Below are 18,788 nucleotides of genomic sequence, written 5' to 3'. Positions count from 1 at the left end.
CTAGTCAAAACTATGGTTTTTCCAATAGTCATGTATGGATGTGAGAGTTGGGCTATAAAGAAAGCTGAGGGCCGAAGAATTAATGCTTTTGAACTGTGGTGTTGGAAAAGACTCTTGAGAGTCCCTTGGACTGCAAGGAGATAAAACCAGTCAATCATAAAGGAAATCATTCCTGAAAATTCTTTGGAAGGAATGATGCAGAAGCTAAAACTCCAATACTTTGGCCACCTGATGCAAAGACCTGACTCACTGGAAAAGACCCTGATGCTGGGAAAGATTGAAGGCAGGAGGAGAACTGAACTAGCTGTCAGTTCAGAAACTGAACTGACGGACTGGCTTGGGATCATAAGGCTCTGCTAAGATATTTGTCACAGTCTCCAGTTCAGTTCAGTTCAGTCACTCAGTCATGTCCGACTCTTTGCGACCCCATGAATTGCAGCACGCCAGGCCTCCCTGTCCATCACCAACTCCCAGAGTTCACCCAAACTCATGTCTATCGAGTCGGTGATGCCATCCAGCCATCTCATCCTCCGTCGTCCCCTTCTCCTGCTGCCCTCAATCCCTCCCAATATCAGATTCTTTTCCAATAAGTCAACTCTTCACATGACGTGGCCAATGTACTTGAGTTTCAGCTTTAGCATCATTCCTTCCAAAGAACACCCAGGGCTAATCTCCTTTAGCATGGACTGGTTGGATCTCCTTGCAGTTCAAGGGATTCTCAAGAGTCTTCTCCAACACCGCAGTTGACAGCAAAAGAGACACTGATGTATAGATCAGTTTTATGGACTCTGTGGGAGAAGGAGACGGTGGGGAGATTTGGGAGAATAGCAGTGAAACATGTATAATATCATGTATGAAACGAGTCACCAGTCCAGGTTTGATGCACGATACTGGATGCTTAGGGCTGGTATACTGGGACGACCCAGAGGGAGTGTATGGGGAAGGAGGAGGGAGGAGGGTTTAGAATGAGGAGCACAGGTATACCTGTGGTGGATTCATTTCGATATTTGGCAAAACTAATACAATATTGTAAAGTTTAAAAATAAAATAAAATTTAAAAAATAATAAATTTATATTAAAAAAAAGAAAATGATATTTCTAGTTTAAATAAAGTCAAATATAATTTAAAAGCATCAATTCTTCAGTGCTCAGCTTTCTTCACATTCCAAGTCTCACATCTATACATGACCACTGGAAAAACCATAGCCTTGACTAGTCAGACCTTTTTTGGCAAAGTAATGTCTCTGCTTTTCAATATGCTATCTAGGTTGGTCATAACTTTTCTTCCAAGGAGTAAGCATCTTTTAATTTCATGGCTGCAGTCACCATCTGCAGTGATTTTGGAGCCCCCAAAAATAAAGTCTGACACTGTTTCCACTGTTTCTCCATCTATTTCCCATGAAGTGATGCGACCAGATGGCATGATCTTCGTTTTCTGAATGCTGAGCTTTTAGCCAACCTTTTCACTCTCCTTTTTCACTTTCATCAAGAGGCTTTTTAGTTCCTCTTCACTTTCTGCCATAAGGGTCGTGTCATCTGCATATCTGAGGTTATTGATATTTCTCCCAGCAATCTTGATTCCAGCTTGTGCTTCTTCCACTCCAGCGTTTCTCATGAGGTACTCTGCATAGAAGTTAAATAAGCAGGGTGACAATATACAGCCTTGACGTACTCCTTTTCCTATTTGGAACCAGTCTGTTGTTCCACGTCCAGTTCTAACTGTTGCTTCCTGACCTGCATACAAATTTCTCAAGAGGCAGGTCCTGTGGTCTGGTATTCCCATCTCTTTCAGAATTTTCCACTCCTTTTCTAGCCAAATATATATGAAAAAATATACAGAGAAGCATGCAGGCTCCTCACAGAAGAGTCACATCCACCTGGTAAAGCACTGAACTGCAAATGCACAAAAAAGCCAAGCCTAGAGGACAACAGCTTAGCTTCGTGCTGCCTAACACTGTAGATTGTCAAGCATTGTGGATTGTCAAATCACAGAATCAAGAGATGCAGAAGTGATCTCTGCATTAAATCCTAAAACTGGGGAGAGCTTCCTGTACAGCTATGCTAAGGGTACAGTAATGGTCTCCTACGCAGAAATCAAAACACAGACAGCTTAGCAATAATAGGCACAGTCTAGAACAGAAACTTTGCAACAGCAGAAACTCAAGGAGATTAAATGTGTGAAGTGAAACCTTACAGGATTCATGGAAATACAAAATAAATCCAAAATTACTAGAGCTAATCAATGAGTATAGTAAAGCTGAAGGATATAAAATTAACACAGAGAAATCCCTTGCATTCCTATACACTAAAAGTGAGAAAACAGAAAGAAATTAAGGAAACCATTACATTCACCACTGTGATGAAAAAAAAATAAAATACTTAGAAATAAATCTACCTAAAGAAACAAATTGCAGCCATGAAATTGAAAGACGCTTACTCCTTGGAAGGAAAGTTATGACCAACCTAGATAGCATATTCAAAAGCAGAGACATTACTTTGCCAACAAAGGTCTGTCTAGTCAAGGCTATGGTTTTTCCAGTAGTCATGTATGGATGTGAGAGTTGGACTGTGAAGAAAGCTGAGCGCCGAAGAATTGATGCTTTTGAACTGTGGTGTTGGAGAAGACTCTTGAGAGTCCCTTGGACTGCAAGGAGATCCAACCAGTCCATTCTGAAGGAGATCAGCCCTGGGATTTCTTTGGAGGGAATGATGCTAAAGCTGAAACTCCAGTACTTTGGCCACCTCATGCAAAGAGTTGACTCATTGGAAAAGACTCTGATGCTGGGAGGGATTGGGGGCAGGAGGAGAAGGGGACGACAGAGGATGAGATGGCTGGATAGCATCACCGACTCAATGGATGTGAGTTTGAGTGAACTCTGGGAATTGGTGATGGACAGGTGATGGTCACAAAGAGTCGAACACGACTGAGTGACTGAACTGAACTGAACTGAAAGAAACAAAAGACCTATATATATAAGACTCTAAAACACTGATGAAATAAATCAAAGAAGACACAAATAGATGGAGAAATATACCATGTTCATAGATCGGAAGAATCAATATAGTGAAAATGAGTATACTACCCAAAGCAATCTATAGATTCAATGCAATGCCTATCAAGCTACCAATGGTATTCTTCACAGAGCTAGAACAAATAATTTCACAATTTGTATGGAAATATAAAAAACCTTGAATAGCCAAAGCAATCTTGAGAAAGAAGAATGGAACTGGAGGAATCAACCTGCCTGACTTCAGGCTCTACTACAAAGCTACAGTCATAACAATATGGTACTGGCACAAAGACAGAAATATAGATCAATGGAACAAAATAGAAAGCCCAGAGATAAATCCACACAACTATGGATACCTTATCTTTGACAAAGGAGGCAAGAATATACAATGGAGAAAAGATGATCTCTTTAACAAGTGGTGCTGGGAAAACTGGTCAACCACTTGTAAAAGAATGAAACTAGAATACTTTCTAACACCATACACAAAAGTATACTCAAAATGGATTAAAGATCTAAACGTAAGACTAGAAACTATAAAAATCCTAGCAGAAAACATAGGCAAACCCTCTCTGACATAAATCACAGCAGGATCCTCTATGACCCACCCCCCAGAGTAATGGAAATAAAAGCAAAAATAAACAAATGGGACCTAATTAAAATTAAAAGCTTTTGAACAATGATGGAAACTATAAGCAAGATGAAAAGACAGCCTTCAGAATGGGAGAAAATAATAGCAAATGAAGCAACTGACAAAGAATTAATCTCAAAAATATAACCAGCTCATGCAGCTCAATTCCAGAAAAATAAGCTACCCAATCAAAAAATGGGCCAAAGAACTAAACAGACATTTCTCCAAAGACAGACAGATGGCTAACAAACACATGGAATGATGCTCTACATCACTCATTATCAGAGAAATGCAAATCAAAACCACAATGAGGTACCATTTCATGCCAGTCAGAATGGCTGCTATCAAAAAGTCTACAAACAACAAATGCTGGAGAGGATGTGGAGAAAAGGGAATCCTCATACACTGTTGGTGGGAATGCAAACTAGTACAGCCACTATGGATAACAGTGTGGAGATTCTTTAAAAAAAAAAAAAAAAAAACAGAAATACAACTGCCATAAGACCCAGCAATCCCACTGCTGGGCATACACATCGAGGAAATCAGGATTGAAATAGACATGTGTATCCCAATGTTCACTGCAGCACTGTTTACAATAGCTAGGACATAGAAGCAACCTAGATGTCTATCGGCAGACGAATGGATAAGAAAGCTGTGGTACATATACACAATGGAATATTACTCAGCCATTAAAAAGAATGCATTTGAATCATTTCTAATGAGCTGGATGAAACTGGAGCCTATTATACAGATTGAAGTAAACCAGAAAGAAAAATACCAATACAGTATACTAATGCATATATGTGGAATTTAGAAAGATGGTAATGATGACTGTATATGTGAGACAGCAAAAGTGACACAGATGTAAAGAACAGTCTTTTGGACTCTGTGGGAGAATGCAAGGGTGGGATGATTTGAGAGAATAGCATTGAAACATGTATATTATCATATGTGAAACAGATCGCCAGTCCAGGTTCAATGCATGAGACAGGGTGCTCGGAGCTGGTGCACGGGGGTGACCCTGAGGGATGGGATGAGGAGAGAGGTGGGAGGTGGGTTCAGGATGGGGAACACATGTACACCCATGGCTGATTCATGTCAGTGTATGGCAGAAACCACTACAATATTGTAAAATAATTAGCCTCCAATTAAAATAAATTAATTAATTTAATTTAAAAAGGAGGTTAAAGATCACTGCCATAAATGTGTGCCCCCTAATTCACATCTTGATGGTGTTAGAAAATGAGTTTTTGAGAGGTGATTAGGACATGATTGTGGAGCCCTCATGAATGAGATTTTTTAAATATCATATAATATAAGAGACTTGGGACAGCTCTGCAGCCCCCTCCACCATGTTAAGGTACAAGGAGAAGCCTGTGACCTGGAGGAGGGCCCTTACTTGACCACACGGGCACCCTGACCTCAGACCTCCAGCTTCAGAACTGTGAGAAACAAATTTCACTTTTTTCTCAGTCACTCAGGCTGTAGTATTTTGTCAAAACACACAAAACAGTCTAAAAAAAATCACATAATGCAATTTCATCAGTTGAGAACAAAGACAAACAGATATCATTTGTACAACGTGACAGAATAAATTGAAGACATAGCACTAGAGTTAAAAATCTCTGCTTTCTGTCCAACCGTAACCCTCTGCAGCCATGCCAACTCTCCTGTTGTCACATCAGTTGGAGCAAACCACCAGGAATACACACAAAGCTTTCATGCACGGGAAAGAGCAGGTAACTCATTTTGACTCAAGGAAAGTCCTGAGAGATGGACACAGAATGACCCTTGTGAAGGATATTCCCTAGGAGCCCTCTGCCCACAGTCTCACTCATCATCACCTGTATGTTCTCTTTGACCCGCTTCTTGTTGAAACTCTTGGTCAGAACCACAACCCCACGTTGTATCTGGTAGCGAAGGGCAACTAGAGCTGGGGTCTGCTTGTGCTTTTGGGCAATGGCAGAGAGAACTGGGTCCTCCAAGAGAATGGGGTGGTTCAGGTTCACCCTGGAAGGAAATTCAGAAATGATGAGGATGAGACTCATTTGTCTTAGGTTCTCAAACAGACCAAGAAGGTCCACGGTAGACAGGGCTTCTCAAAGTGTGGTTCATGGACCAACAGCATCAGCATCACTTGGGATCTTGTAAGAAATACAAATTCCATGGTTTAGCTGAAGACAAACTGAATCAGGACCTCAACTGTGTAACCTCCCATTCTGTGTTTACAGAGCTCTGCAGGTGATTCAGATGCATTATTGAGTTGAGACCAGGACTGCCAAACTCATGGATTGTTCTTTAAATCTGAGAGGTTGTTTTTCTTCTATTATCAAGAGCATGAATAGAGAAACAGAAGGAAAAAAAACAGGGATCATTTTTAAATTTCACTTTTCTAAGGTACTAATTGAGAGGTCTCAAAATAAGAGACATTTATTTAATCATTATTCTATAGATGTTTACAAAAATGGTTCATCGAAATTTTTTCTAACATGATTGATCTATGAGTTACATATTATTATCCTAATTTTAGACATAAGGTAAGGGCTTTGGAACATCTATTTTTAGAAATGTGTTCCGTGGTTAATAAATAAGTAAATCATGACATAATGCTGTGTCTCTGATCTCAACTGGGGGACTATATGCAGATTTTAATGCAGACATTTATTACTGATGAGTTGACAAGCTAATACAATGTGGGAAAACAGCCTGGGTGATGGGATGATAAAAGAGAAGAATTCATTTCATCCCTCCCCGCTCTCCCCCCTGCCTATGAGAGCTATCTGAGCACCGTATAATGTAAACTATTTCATCAAAAATTGAATTTCAGGGAAAATTCCAGTTGTCTTCAATAGGATTCAGTACCATTCTTTTACTCGTTGGGATCCCAGAGCACCAAAGGCAACAAGAACGATATCGTGTGACTTGCAGAAATCCAACAGTTTGCTCTGATTGAGATAAGGGTGACATTCCACCTGTAGAATGCCCAAAGAGAACAGTATCAGATTATATGCAAAGGTAATATTAACAGGAGAGAGAAAGATTAAAAGGTTAAAAAAATGCTGAGGGAAAAACTGTAACATTAACTGGAAACTTGAAATATCAACAGCAAGAGTGAAATAGAGAAAAGTGTGTTTATATAGTTAATTTTATGATGGAAATGGATGGGAGAACAAGTCCAAAATTGAGTAATCAAAATATGGGCTCTACATCTGAGTAAAAGTTTCAGAATAAATATTTTATCTACTGTTAGTATTACCATGAACCTTTAATTTCGCCCTCTAACCTAGATGGTTTTCATCATCCCCAGCACGTTTTTTTGTACTGTGCTCCCTGTTGAAGGCCCATAAAGGATGAGACCACCAAGACTAAGGATTTAGCCATCAAAACTCCACACAAATTCTTAAGCCAGTCTTACATGATTTTTTCTTTTTTATTCACTTCCCATTCCATCTTTTCATGGTTTTCCTTCCTATACACAGTTTGCTACAAGCAGTTTCCCATCTAGTTTCTGGTCATGCTTTCATCTCAGAAAAATGCCTCTGGCCTCTACCCGTAATTTACCTGGAAGCTTTCCCCACCTTTTCCACCCAAATTTATCAGACAGAGATACCATTATGGATTCTATTCACACCATCCGGACAGAGGCTCTGTACTCTAGAATCTTCTGTCCACAAAGGTCAGATGAATAGGAGGAGAGGAAAGACAGACATCTGGCTCCAGTGCAAGAAGGAGGTTGTGAAGAGCAGGACGGAGAGGAGCTGAGCTGCTCACCTGGTTGCAGACGGGCTTGTACTTGAGCCCCGGCTTGTTCAGGATCTTCTCCAGCTGCTTGTGGTTGAAGTTGGACACCCCGATGGACTTGGTCAGCCCTGCATCCTTACACTTCTCCAGGGCCTGGAAAGGAGGGGTGGTGAACAATTACATGGAATGATAGAGCAAGAATAAATGCTGAGAAACATCGGTAATCACCGTCATCCATCAAGAATTAGCATTGATTTTCAAGAAGAAAAAAGTGGAAAAAGTCATGACACAGGAAGAATTACTGTCTCCTCCCTAGAAAAACCCTAGAGAAGACATCACATGGAAGGAAAGAGATACCTGTCTGCACTCTCCCATATTCTCCCTCTTCGTTCCTCTCTGTGAACATTTCAGCAATGGTTTCCTCCCCACAACCTCAACATCACAACCCTTAGATTCATGAACTGCTGAGTCTGATGGGCCACAGCTCATTCTCACAGGTGGAAGAAATGAAGGAGGTTCCCCCTCTTCTGGCTCCTCTCCTGGTTCTCTCCTCCCTGGACTCACCTCCCATGTAAGACAGAGATCCACCGAGTCAAATATCAGTTTTCCATTTTCATCTTTTGGAAATAATTCCTCCCCTGGCTGGAACAGAAGCAGGCATTTTAGAGATGTCACAAAATAATTTCCCAACCTTTATCCAGGGTGACAGGCATCAGGAATTAAACATCCATGAGACAGATTTAAAGTTTCTAGATACTAATATCTGCAAAGTGACTTGTTTGTGGAGTTGTGAACAGTGTCTTTAGGATGGAGGCTTATTCTAATCTCTCATACTTAATATATGTTGCAATAAATACAATTTTTCTAGGTCCTAAAAGTGACTCACAGTGATTTCTGTGAATTTTGTCTGTTCCTTGTACTTGTCTATTTTGAAATGGCTCTCTTGAGCTAGAACTGGTAGTAAGTTATATGGACTTTATTTCCAGCATAAATGTTGCAATCACTTTCTTTTCTCTCTGAGGATCAGATGCCATAGGGCAGGCATATGAACCAGCAAGGCTCAAGTTAGGTGGATATGGAATGTGGAAGATCCAGACAAGCTCTCAAATTCGTGACCATGAGCCTTGAACTGCTCCAAGGCCATATTTGCTACCAATGGAAAATGTTCAGTAAACATAAATAATACCATGAGTAAAGCCATGATAAGGGATAGAAATTAAGAGACATTTTTGAAGAGTACTGCAACTCTTAAAATCTGTCTGTGACTGGGACTTGCCATCCACATAATCCACTAAGCGATTTTGCAACAGATGACTTGAGTTGATTTCTATAACTTGAAATCAAGAATTCTAAGTAAACCGTTCTTATCGGCTAACTGCAATTTACAAACATCATCCTGAAGACAGGCAAGAGTGTAGGCAAGGTCTTCCAAGTCCCTATAAAGGCATGAGGTTTAGACACACCCAGAGGGAGCACCACCAAATCTGCTCAACTTAAAAGGATGAAAGACAAGATAAAGTCATCATGTTCAATGTAAGGCAGTGTCATGCTCACCACAGATGCACCAAACTCTTGGTTCATGAAATCCCCAGAGACTCAAGAGTCATAACCAGGACTGTGTGCATAACTGGCTTATTTCTCAAGCTTTTCAGGTAGAAAAACTCAGATTATTTAATACCTTTCCCTGGGAGTCTTGTAAGAGATTCCAAGAAACTCAGTAAAAAGATGATTACAAATGATTATTTGGGGGATTCTACTCTAGTGTAATCATCCCTTCAACCTACTAAGAAAAATCTTTATCCAACCATCCAAGAAAGTTGATGCACATTCTAACACAAGATACAAAATGATGTGATCACAGAAAGTTCTAACCTTCAGAGCCACTGGAATATGAATAATATAGAGATCAACATAGTCCAGTTGAAGATTTTTCAGTGATTTTTCCAAGGCTGGTCGGACCAACTCTGGTCGAAGGGAAGTTAACCAAAGCTGCAGAGGTTAAAGAATGGAAGTTGTATTAATAACACTTTAGGTAACTTTTTTTCCTTACCACTTGGCTTGTGGGATATTACTACCTTGACCAAGGATACATCTGGGCTCATGGCATTAAAGCACCAACTCTTAACCACTGAACCATGAGGGAACCCTAATACTTCAGGAATGTATGTAAGAATAGTTCACCAATCATTCACTGAACAATGATCCTATTATATAATTGTCACCTGGGCAAAATCACTTGGACACATGTGCACACACTCAACACACAGCACCTTTGAGGTGTAGAATATGTCTTCTCTCTTCACAGTGCCATCTGCAATCTTGCTTCGAATGGCCTGACCAACTTGCTCTTCATTTTGGTACACATGAGCACAGTCAACATGGCGGAACCCAACCTCTATAGCAAATTTGGTGATTTCCAGAGCTTCTCTCTTAGCAGCCTACATAAGCAACAAGGTAGAAGTTGAGTATCTACATGATCAAGAGATTGCTAAGGCGCAAGATTGATCTTCCTGAGAATCAGCATTTCTTTGTGTTTTTGGTTCATTCTGCAAGTGTTGTGATAAACTCATGACAGTTTCTCTGAATGTTCCTGGCCAGAGATTAAATGGGCACCAAGGAACCCTTCAATCCCAGATGGCCCATGGTTGATCACAGGCCTCAGAGGACCCCAAGACAACCTCCAGGTTCAGTGATTTGCTGGAAGATCTAAAGGACTCAGCATAAAGTTGTAGTTATGGATAAGATTTATACTGTGAGATGTTTGAGGCAAAATCAACAAAGGTGTAAAATGCCTGGTAAAAGCATCAAGAATCATGTGAAAGCTTCTAAGACTTCTGTCTCCCAGTGAAGCCACACAGAATACAAATAAAAAGCATGTATATTGAATAAAGTGATATTTTCATATAAGTATATATTGCTAATGGAGAAGGCAATGGCACCCCACTCCAGTACTTTTGCCTGGAAAATCCCATGGACCGAGGAGCCTGGTAGGCTGCAGTCCATGGGGTCACTAGAGTCGGACACAACTGAGCAACTTCACTTTCACTTTTCGCTTTCATGCATTGGAGAAGGAAATGGCAACCCACTCCAGTATTCTTGCCTGGAGAATCCCAGGGATGGGGAAGCCTGGTGGGCTGCTGTCTATGGGGTCGCACAGAGTCAGACACGACTAAAGCGACTTAGCAGCAGCAGCAGCATACATTGCTAATGATTACCACAATCAACCTAGGCAACAGATCCATCACCTCACATACTTAAATTTAGGGCATGTTTGTAAGAAAATTTAAGTTCTAGTCTCTACAAAATCTCAAGATATAGTCCATTATCTTTAACTATAATCACCATGCTATACATCAGGTGTTCAGACTTTATTCATCTTAGGACTGAAAGTTTGTACCCTTGACCAACATCTTTTCATTTTTCCTAGACTTATCACCACCTTCTGGTCACCATTCTCTACTCTTTCTTCTATGAGTTCCACTTTTTTATATTTTACCTATAAGATCATACAGTAATTGTCTTTCTGTTTATGGCTTATTACACTTAGCTTAAAGTTAGTTCATCTGTGTGGTTGTAAATGACAGGATTAATTTCATTTTTAATATTGAATAATATTCTATTTCTTTTTATGTGATTCAGACTCATTCCTGTTTCAAGGAGGGAGATAGTTGGTGTAGCTTCTCTCTGTTAGGGCTAGTCCTGGATTATCTTAAATGCTCGGGTATTTGTGTATACCAAGGAATGAACCCACTGAGCTTCAGTAACAGCCTGGACACTTCCCTCCCCTCACCCCAATTTGTACTACAAAGTACTGTCTTCTGTTTCCAAAATGTGTCTAACTATTTCCATCGGTTTTATAGATGAAAAACATGAGGCTCAAAGTTTAAGGACCAGTCCATTGTCACAACTACATACTATAAACACAAGATAGATAGATTTTCTGGTTTACAGCATAGAGACTTGTCTACCAGCTCCTCTTTTATACCCCAGTGTTGAAAACAATACTTAAATAAAAACATATTACAAAACACACAGATACATTACAAAACCTGGCCTGTAAGATTGCATCTCATCACCTCAAATGATACTATAGTTGCCATCAGAAGAAGTTTCCAAGCAGAAACAGAAGCACAGGGCAAAACACAGCTGGAGTGTTCCTGCCCTGGCACCTACCAGGCACCCCACAGTAGAAAAACAATTTTCTCCCATTATTTTTCAGTCACTTCATCTTCAGGACCTTCCACCTAAAAACTTCTCTGTGTCATATCTTTTTGGAAGGAGGAAATAGTTCTTGAACTAATAAAATCTACAGAGAAACCCCACCATTGCAATCATCCTTAAAGCAAAGCAGCTGACAGTAAGTATTCTCCACAGCCAAGTCTCACCTCTTCTGCCAATCTGGGAAAGAGATGGAAACTGGAAGGAAAGCCAGAGTAATCTGCAGGTGAGCACAGCCTCAGACCCTGATGCAGAGTGGAGACTGGATGCTATCTCCCCTTTCACAGGGTATGTTCTAACCTGGCTAGTGGAACCACATGACCCCCCCAGAGTCACACAGGAACTTAGTGCTTGACAACCCAAGTCCCTTCTGCTCATGTCACATCCACTACTATTTATATCTCAACCCCAAACCATTACTGTTACCTCTGGAGGTGCATAGGTTCCAAATCCAAGGACAGGAATGAAGTGGCCATCATTAAGCTTCACCTTCTGGCTTTTGGAATCCATTGCCTGTTGTTCCTCTGAGTAAGCAGATTGATTTTTTCTTCTGCCTTCAGAGGTTATAAATAACAAGAAGGTAACACTCCAGCTGCACTGTCCAATGTTAGCAGATGCATTGTAGAAGTGTGATTATCTAATGCCCATGGAGTCAGAGAGTTAACTTGTTTGATTTTTTTTTATCAGTATAACCTAAAGTATTGTATAAATTGAGATCAGCTGAGTGATTAATGACCATTAGTTAAACTAGAAATTTCCACACACCAATCTTTTTTTATTTCCTATTATAGGCCCAATCTCAATCAAACATAAACTGAAACAACTATCTTACAGTACAAACAGCACACATACACACACCACAAAATATAAAAGTGATAACAGCATTTTTGAAAATGTTATACCTTAATAAAGAATCAAAACTTCAAATGAAAGTAAATTTTCCTTTTAACATTTCCCACCAGCAAACTTATTTTGCTTTACAGACTTGACAGTGGTGAAATCCTGAACAGGATACCTCAACCAGACATTTTGGAAAAGTATTTATCGGAGGTTAATTATTAATAGCTTTAGGATACCATGTGCAGTGTGCAAAGAGACTCTGAGTGTTTCTATGTTGTACTTAGTTATGTAACCTTTAGAGTACACTTGCTTTCCAGGTGGCCCTAGTGGTAAAGAACCTTCCTGCCAAAGAAGGAGATGTACAGTTTCTATCACTGGGTTCAATCCCTGGGTTGGGAAGATCCCCTGAAGGAGGGCATGGCAACCCACTTCAATATTCTTGCCTGGGGAATCCCATGAACAGAGGAGTCTGGTGGGCTGCAGTCCATGGGGTTGCAAAGAGTCAGATGGGACTAAAACAGCTTAGCACACACCCAGAGTACTTTCATAATGTAACTGATACATACTTTACATAATTTACTAACTTGTTGAACATTATTCATAAGAGAAAACCCAATAAACTACATGTGTGTTAGTCGCTCAGTCATGTCCAACTCTTTGCGACCCCATGGGGTGTAGCCCACCAGGCTCCTCCAGCCATGGGATTTTCCAGGTAAAAATTCTGGAGTAGTTTGCTATTTCCTTCGCCAGGGGATCTTCCTGACCCAGGGATCGAACCCGAGTCTCCTGCATAAGGTACATAAATTATAACACATTTGGAAAGAGTAAGGGAAATTGTGATGCACTGATATATGGGGGTGTGGTGAAGTTAAACAAAATTTAACATATATAGTGATGTCAGCAAAATGGTGAAGTTGCAAAATGGTGAATTCTCCCTTGGAAAGGCAAGAAATGAAAGAGAAAGCAGCTGCAAAACCTCCTAAGATCTCTGGAAAACACTCAAAGATCTACAGCAACAAAGTGAACACACAATTAGGAAAAATCAAGAACAGAATGGTAGGAAATTTCCTCGTGTATTACTCACCTGCACCCTCCTCCTGCCTGGGACAGTGCAATCTTGATCAGCCCCCAGTTGCTTCCCTGAATCCAGAGTGATCAAAGAAAACCAACTGTGCAATGTTCCAACCAACTTGGGGGCTTTCTGGGGACTGGTGCCTGTTTCAGTTAACTCTAAGCTTAAACTGAAGAGCAGCTGGAATGGCTATTGCAGCTGCAGGGGAACTATATATACACACACAGAACCAAGGACAAAGGAATAAGGGTGAAGCCATAGACTGGACCATGTATTGATAAAACCCTGAGTAGAACTGGGGTGTGGATTTGGAAGCCATAGGGCATTCAAAAACAGTCATAAATTCACTGGACTCAGAAAGCCACCCATGGGCCAGGCAAGATGTTGACTCAGAAATGAACTGAGTCACCCTTAGCTTTCCTGTTGGGATGAAACAAAGACAAGGAGAATGCCAGGCAAACTAGTGAAAGCCAGCAGGACAAGGAACAAGATCTATCAAGAGTGAGTATTTGCCTGCTGTTTCAGGTAGCCAATTATGAACACACACACACACAGGAACACACACATATCTGGACGGGGCAGGGAGGCCAGACGGGCCCGAGGAGCGGGGTCTGGGGCTCTGATGGTGTGCCAGGGCTGCACCACAGGCACGGCCACCCGCACCAGGGGCTGCTCCAGCATGCCTCCCTCCAGCTCTGCCACCCTCTGGGGCAAAGGTGCCAGAGTGGAGGAGGTGGGTGCACACTTACACAGGGTGGAACCAGTCTGGACACAACCCTCAGAGTTCTGCTCCAGCATCTTGGGACCCACCTGGCCCAGTTGGGTGGGGACAGCCACTGAGCACAGGCGAAGCCTTTGCTCACACTGGGCTCTGGCTCTAGTCTTCCCCTCCCCCTCCCACCGAGGTGACAGTTGCCAGCAGGCCCTAGGAAAGGGTCACCTGCCCACCTCAGCTTGAGTTCTGCCCGCAAAGCCTCTGGGCACACAGACTGCACAGGGACACGTCCACAAAAGGACAGCCCCGCAAAACCAGGACAGGTAACTTTTTCACCTAATTTCATAGAGACAGAGGATGTTAAACAAAATAAGAAGACAGAGAAATCTGTTTCAAATGAAACAATGGAAAAAAATCTGCTAATAAGATAGATATTAATAATTTACCAGAATTCAGAACAGTAATAAGAATGTTATTCTAACTACAAAATAGAACATACTAACATTCACATGATAGGGGTTCCAGAAAGAGAAGAGAGAGGAAAAGGGGAAGAAAATGTATCTAATGAAAATATGGCTAAAATTTTCTCAACCTGGGACTTCCCTGGTGGTCCAGTGGTGAGGATTCTGTGCTTCCACTGCAGAAGGCACAAGTTCTGAAACTGATTGGGGAACTACTTAGCAAAGGTGATTAAAACCATGAGACGGGGAGGTTCCTGGATTACCTGGGTCACCCTGGTGTAATCACAAAGTCCTTACATGTGGGACCTGGGAGGGTTGTAGTCAAAGATAGGTGGGAAGACAGGAGCATTAGATAAGAGACTCGAAGACACTATGCACTGTCTCTGAGATGGCGGGAGAGTCTACAAGACCAAGAACGGAGTGTTCTCCTGCTGTTCAATCCCTCAGTGATGTCCAACTCTACCACAGCATGGACTGCAGCATGCCAGACACTTCTACCCTTCACTGGCTCCCAGAGTTTGCTCAAACTCATATCCATCGAGTTGTTGATGCCATCTAACCATCTCATCCTCTGTCACCGTCTTCTCATTTTCTTAATCATTCCCAGCATCAGGGTCTATTTCAATGAGTTGCCTCTTCTGGTCAGATGACCAAAGTATTGGAGCTTCAGCTTTAGCATTAGTCCTTCCAATGAATATTCAGTGTTGATTTCCTTTAGGATTGACTGGTTTGATTCCCTTGCTGTCCAAGGGACTCTCAAGAGCCTTATCTGGCATCACAGTTTGAAAACATCAATTCTTCAGCACTCAGTCTTCTTTATGGTCCAACTCACATCAGTACATGACTACTGGAAAAAACAGAGCTTTGACTACACAGAACTTTGTCGGAAAAATGATCTCTCTCCTTTTTAATATGCTGCCCAGGTTTGTCATAGTTTTTCTCCCAAGGAGTTTTTAATTTTAAGGTCAGCATCCTCAGTGATTTTGGAGCCCAAGAAAATAAAATCTGTCACTGTTTCCATTGTTTCCCCATCTATTTGCCATGAAGTGATGGGACCAGATGCTGTGATCTTAGTTTTTTGAATGTTGAGTTTCAAGTTGGCTTTTTCACTCTCCTATTTCACCTACATCAAAAGGCTCTTTAGTTCCTCTTGCCTTTCTGCCATAAGGGTGGCATCATCTGCATACATGAGGTTATTGATATTTCTCCCCAAATCTTGTTTCCAGCTTGTGATTTATCCAGCTTGGCATTTTGTAGGATGTACTCTGCATGTAATATAGATAAGCATGCTGACCATATACAGCCTTGATGTGCCTGTTTCCCAATTTTGAACCACTCTGTCATTCCATATCCAATTCTAACTGTTGCTTCTTGGCCTGCATACAGGTTTCTCAGGAGGCAGGTAAGGTGGTCTGATATTGCCAACTCTTTAAGATGTATCCACAATTTGTTGTGATCCATACTGTCAAAGGCATGAGCCTAGTCAATAAAGCAGAAGTAGATGTTTTTCAGGAATTCTTTTGCATTTTCTGTGATCAAATGGATGTTGGCAATTTGATCTCTGGTTCCTCTGCCTTTTCCAAATCCAGCTTGTATATCTGCTATTGAAGCTTAACTAGAAGGATTTTGAGCATGACTTTGGTAGCCTGTGAGATGAGCACACTTATGTAACAGTTTGAACATTACTTGGCACTGCCATTCTTTGGGATTGGAAAGAAAGCTGACCTTTTCCACTGCTGAGTTTTCCAAATTAGCTGCCATGTTGAGTGCAACACTTTAACAACATCATCCCTTAGCATTTGAAATAACTTGGCTGGAAATTCTTCACCTCCAATAGCTTTGTTCATAGTAATGCTTCCTAAGGCCCACTTGACTTCACACTCCAGGATGTCTGGCTCTAGGTGATTGAACATACCACCCTGGTTATCCAGGTCATTAGAACCTTTTTTGTACATTTTGCTGTGTATTTTTGCCACTTTTTTCTTAATTTCCTCTGCTTATGTTAGATCTTGGAGAAGACAATGGCACCCCACTCCAGTACTCTTGCCTGGAAAATCCATGGACAGAGGAGCCTGGTGGGCTGCAGTCCATGGGGTCACTAAGAGTCCGACATGACTGAGCGACTTCACTTTCACTTTTCTCTTTCATGCATTGGAGAAGGAAATGGCAACCCACTCCAGTATTCTTGCCTGGAGAATAGCCTGGTGAGCTGCTGTCTATGGGGTCACACAGAGTCGGACACGACTGAAGAGACTTAGCATAGCATGTTAGATCTTTACAGTTTCTGTCCTTTCTATGGTCATCTTCACATGAAATGTTCCCTTGGTATCTCTAATTTTCTTGAAGAGATCTCTAGTCTTTCTCATTATATAGTTTTAATCTACCTCTTTGCTTTGTTCACTTATGAAGGTGTTCTTATCTCTCTGTGCTATTCTTCAGAACTCTGCATTCAGTTGCCTATGTATTTCCCTTTCTCTTTTGCCTTTCACTTCTCTTCTTTTCTCAGGGATTTGTAAGGCCTCCTCAGACAACCATTTTGTCTTCTTGCATTTCTTTTTCTTGGGGATGGTTTCAGTCACTGCCTACTGTACAATATTATGAACCTCCATCCACAGTTCTTCAGGCACTCTGGATCAGATCTAATCTCTTGAATCTATTTGTCACTTTCACTGTATAATCATAAGGGATTTGATTTAGGTCATGCCTGAATGGCCTAGTAATTTTCCCTACTACAGGGAGGAACCACAGTCCCACCCATTAGCAAGGAATTGGATAAAAGATTTACTGAACATGGCCCTGCCCACCAGAGCAAGACTCAGTTTCCCCCACAGCCAGTCCCTCCCATCAGGTAGCCTCTTATCCTCATCCATCACAAGGCAGACAGAAGGAGCAAGAATTTCAATCCCATGACCTCCAAAATGAAAACCACAATCATAGAAAAGTAACAAAAATAATCACATGGATCACAGCCTTGTGTAACTCATGAGTCATGCCATACATGGCCCCCAAGATGGATGAGTCATGGTGGAGAGTTCCAACAAAACTTGGCTCACTAGAGAAGGGAATAGCAAACCACTTAGAATTCTTGCCTTGAGAACCCCATGAACAGTAGGAAAAAGCAAAAAAGATACGACCCTGAGAGATGACTCTGCCAGGACAGTAGGTGTCCAATATGTTATATGCTAGGGAAGAGTGGAGAAATACAACCTGAAAGAATGATGAGGCTGAGCCAAAGAGGAAATGACACCCAGCTCTGGATGTGTCTGGTGGTGAAAGTAAAGTCTGATGCTTTAAAGAACAGTATTGCATAGGAACCTGGAACATTAGGACCATGAATCTAGGTAAATTGGATTTAGTCAAACAGAAGACAGCAGGAGTGAATATGGATTTTTTAGGAATCAGTGAACTAAAATAGATGGGAATAGGTGAATTTAATTCAGATGATGATTATATCAACTAGTGTAGGGAAGCATCCCGTAGAAGAAATGGAGTAACCCTCATAGTCAACAAAAGAATCCAAAATGCAGTACTTAGGTGAAATCTCAAAATGACAAGGTACTCAATCCATTTCCAAGGTAAACCATTCAATATCACAGTAATCTAAGTCTATGCCCCAACCACAAATGCAGGAGAAGCTGAAGATGAACGTTCTATGAGGACCTACAAGAACTTCTAGATATAACACCAAAAAAAAAGACGTCCTTTTCATCATAGGGGACTGGAATGCACAAGTAGAAAGTCAGGAGATACCCGGAGTAATGGGAAAGTTTGGCCTTGGGGTACAAATGTAGCAGGGCAAAGGATAACAGAATATTACCAAGAGAATGCTATATTCTTAGCAAACACACTCTTCCAACAACCCAAGACCTGTTCTCTAGGAGCTGGATAAAGCAACAAAATGGATTTCCCCTACAAACTCCAGAAAATACCACAAGCCTGCTGGCACTTTGATTTTAGACCTCAGAACTGTATTTTGAATTTGTGACCTCCAGATATATAAATGAATACCTTGGTGTTGTTTCAAAGCACAAAGTTTTTGGTCATTTGTTATAACAGCAGCGTTAACTAAGACAGATGTGGTTCAAGTCAGCCCCGCCTCCAT

General features: G+C 41.2%; 2 protein-coding genes across 2 annotated transcripts in view; both read right to left on the bottom strand.

Annotated features, from left to right (window-relative positions):
• The window catches only part of LOC109568073 (dihydrodiol dehydrogenase 3-like), a 98,005-nt gene extending 85,872 nt beyond the window's left edge, over nt 1-12,133 (bottom strand). Inside the window, exon 1 of the mRNA XM_070801104.1 lies at nt 12,025-12,133. Within this exon, the coding sequence (XP_070657205.1) occupies nt 12,025-12,108 (84 nt within the window). The 5' untranslated portion in view covers nt 12,109-12,133. The remainder of the gene's footprint in view (nt 1-12,024) is intronic.
• LOC139186632 (dihydrodiol dehydrogenase 3-like) lies at nt 5,394-10,622 on the bottom strand. The gene is made up of 7 exons (XM_070801921.1): nt 10,596-10,622; nt 9,651-9,818; nt 9,253-9,369; nt 7,945-8,022; nt 7,411-7,533; nt 6,502-6,611; nt 5,394-5,649 (listed from the first exon to the last, which is right to left on the bottom strand). The coding sequence occupies exons 1-7, from the start codon at nt 10,620-10,622 to the stop codon at nt 5,394-5,396; spliced, it is 879 nt and encodes a 292-aa protein (XP_070658022.1).
• Nucleotides 12,134-18,788: the final 6,655 nt, after the last annotated feature.

This window comes from Bos indicus, chromosome 13 (genome assembly GCF_029378745.1).
Source record: "Bos indicus isolate NIAB-ARS_2022 breed Sahiwal x Tharparkar chromosome 13, NIAB-ARS_B.indTharparkar_mat_pri_1.0, whole genome shotgun sequence".
NCBI lineage: Eukaryota > Metazoa > Chordata > Mammalia > Artiodactyla > Bovidae > Bos > Bos indicus.
This window is presented reverse-complemented; position numbering and strand designations above follow the sequence as displayed.